Source organism: Penaeus monodon, chromosome 29, assembly GCF_015228065.2.
Source record: "Penaeus monodon isolate SGIC_2016 chromosome 29, NSTDA_Pmon_1, whole genome shotgun sequence".
NCBI classification, from domain to species: Eukaryota; Metazoa; Arthropoda; class Malacostraca; order Decapoda; family Penaeidae; genus Penaeus; species Penaeus monodon.
Window position 1 is genome coordinate 4,551,210 of NC_051414.1, and position 456 is coordinate 4,551,665.

Below are 456 nucleotides of genomic sequence, written 5' to 3' on the forward strand. Positions count from 1 at the left end.
TTCTTTTCATTCTTTCTTTCCTCCTTTTTTTTTCTTTTTCTTTTTTTCTTTAGATTCTTCACTCTCGTATTTTCATAATCTTGCTCTGAATTTCTATTCTTCCGTCATGTTCTTCTAAAGCTTGATTTTTCACCCCATTCCTTCTGTCATACTTCTATACAATTTTCATCGTCTGATCATCTTCCATATTCCTTATCATCATTCTATACACTTCAACGCTTGGTCATCCTTCTCCATTCACTATCATCATTCTATATATCTCTTATTCCCCTGTCCGTAGTTCGCCCATCGTCCGTGAAGATCAAGTCCTCGGGTTCGCCCCTGGTGGAGGGACGGCAGGCGCGGATCGAGTGCGTGGCCGTCGGGGCCTACCCTTCCGCTGAGCTCAGCTGGGAGAAAGTGCAATTGGGAGAGAAAACAAAACTGCACGCTTCGGTGAGTCCGGATTCATTCGCA

The 456-nt window shown here is 43.9% G+C and overlaps 1 protein-coding gene across 1 annotated transcript in view; it reads left to right on the forward strand.

Annotated features, from left to right (window-relative positions):
• Window positions 1–456, forward strand: part of LOC119591626 (nephrin-like) — a 125,992-nt gene that overhangs the window by 76,088 nt on the left and 49,448 nt on the right. The window contains exon 5 of the mRNA XM_037940379.1: window positions 281–435. Within this exon, the coding sequence (XP_037796307.1) occupies window positions 281–435 (155 nt within the window). The remainder of the gene's footprint in view (window positions 1–280; window positions 436–456) is intronic.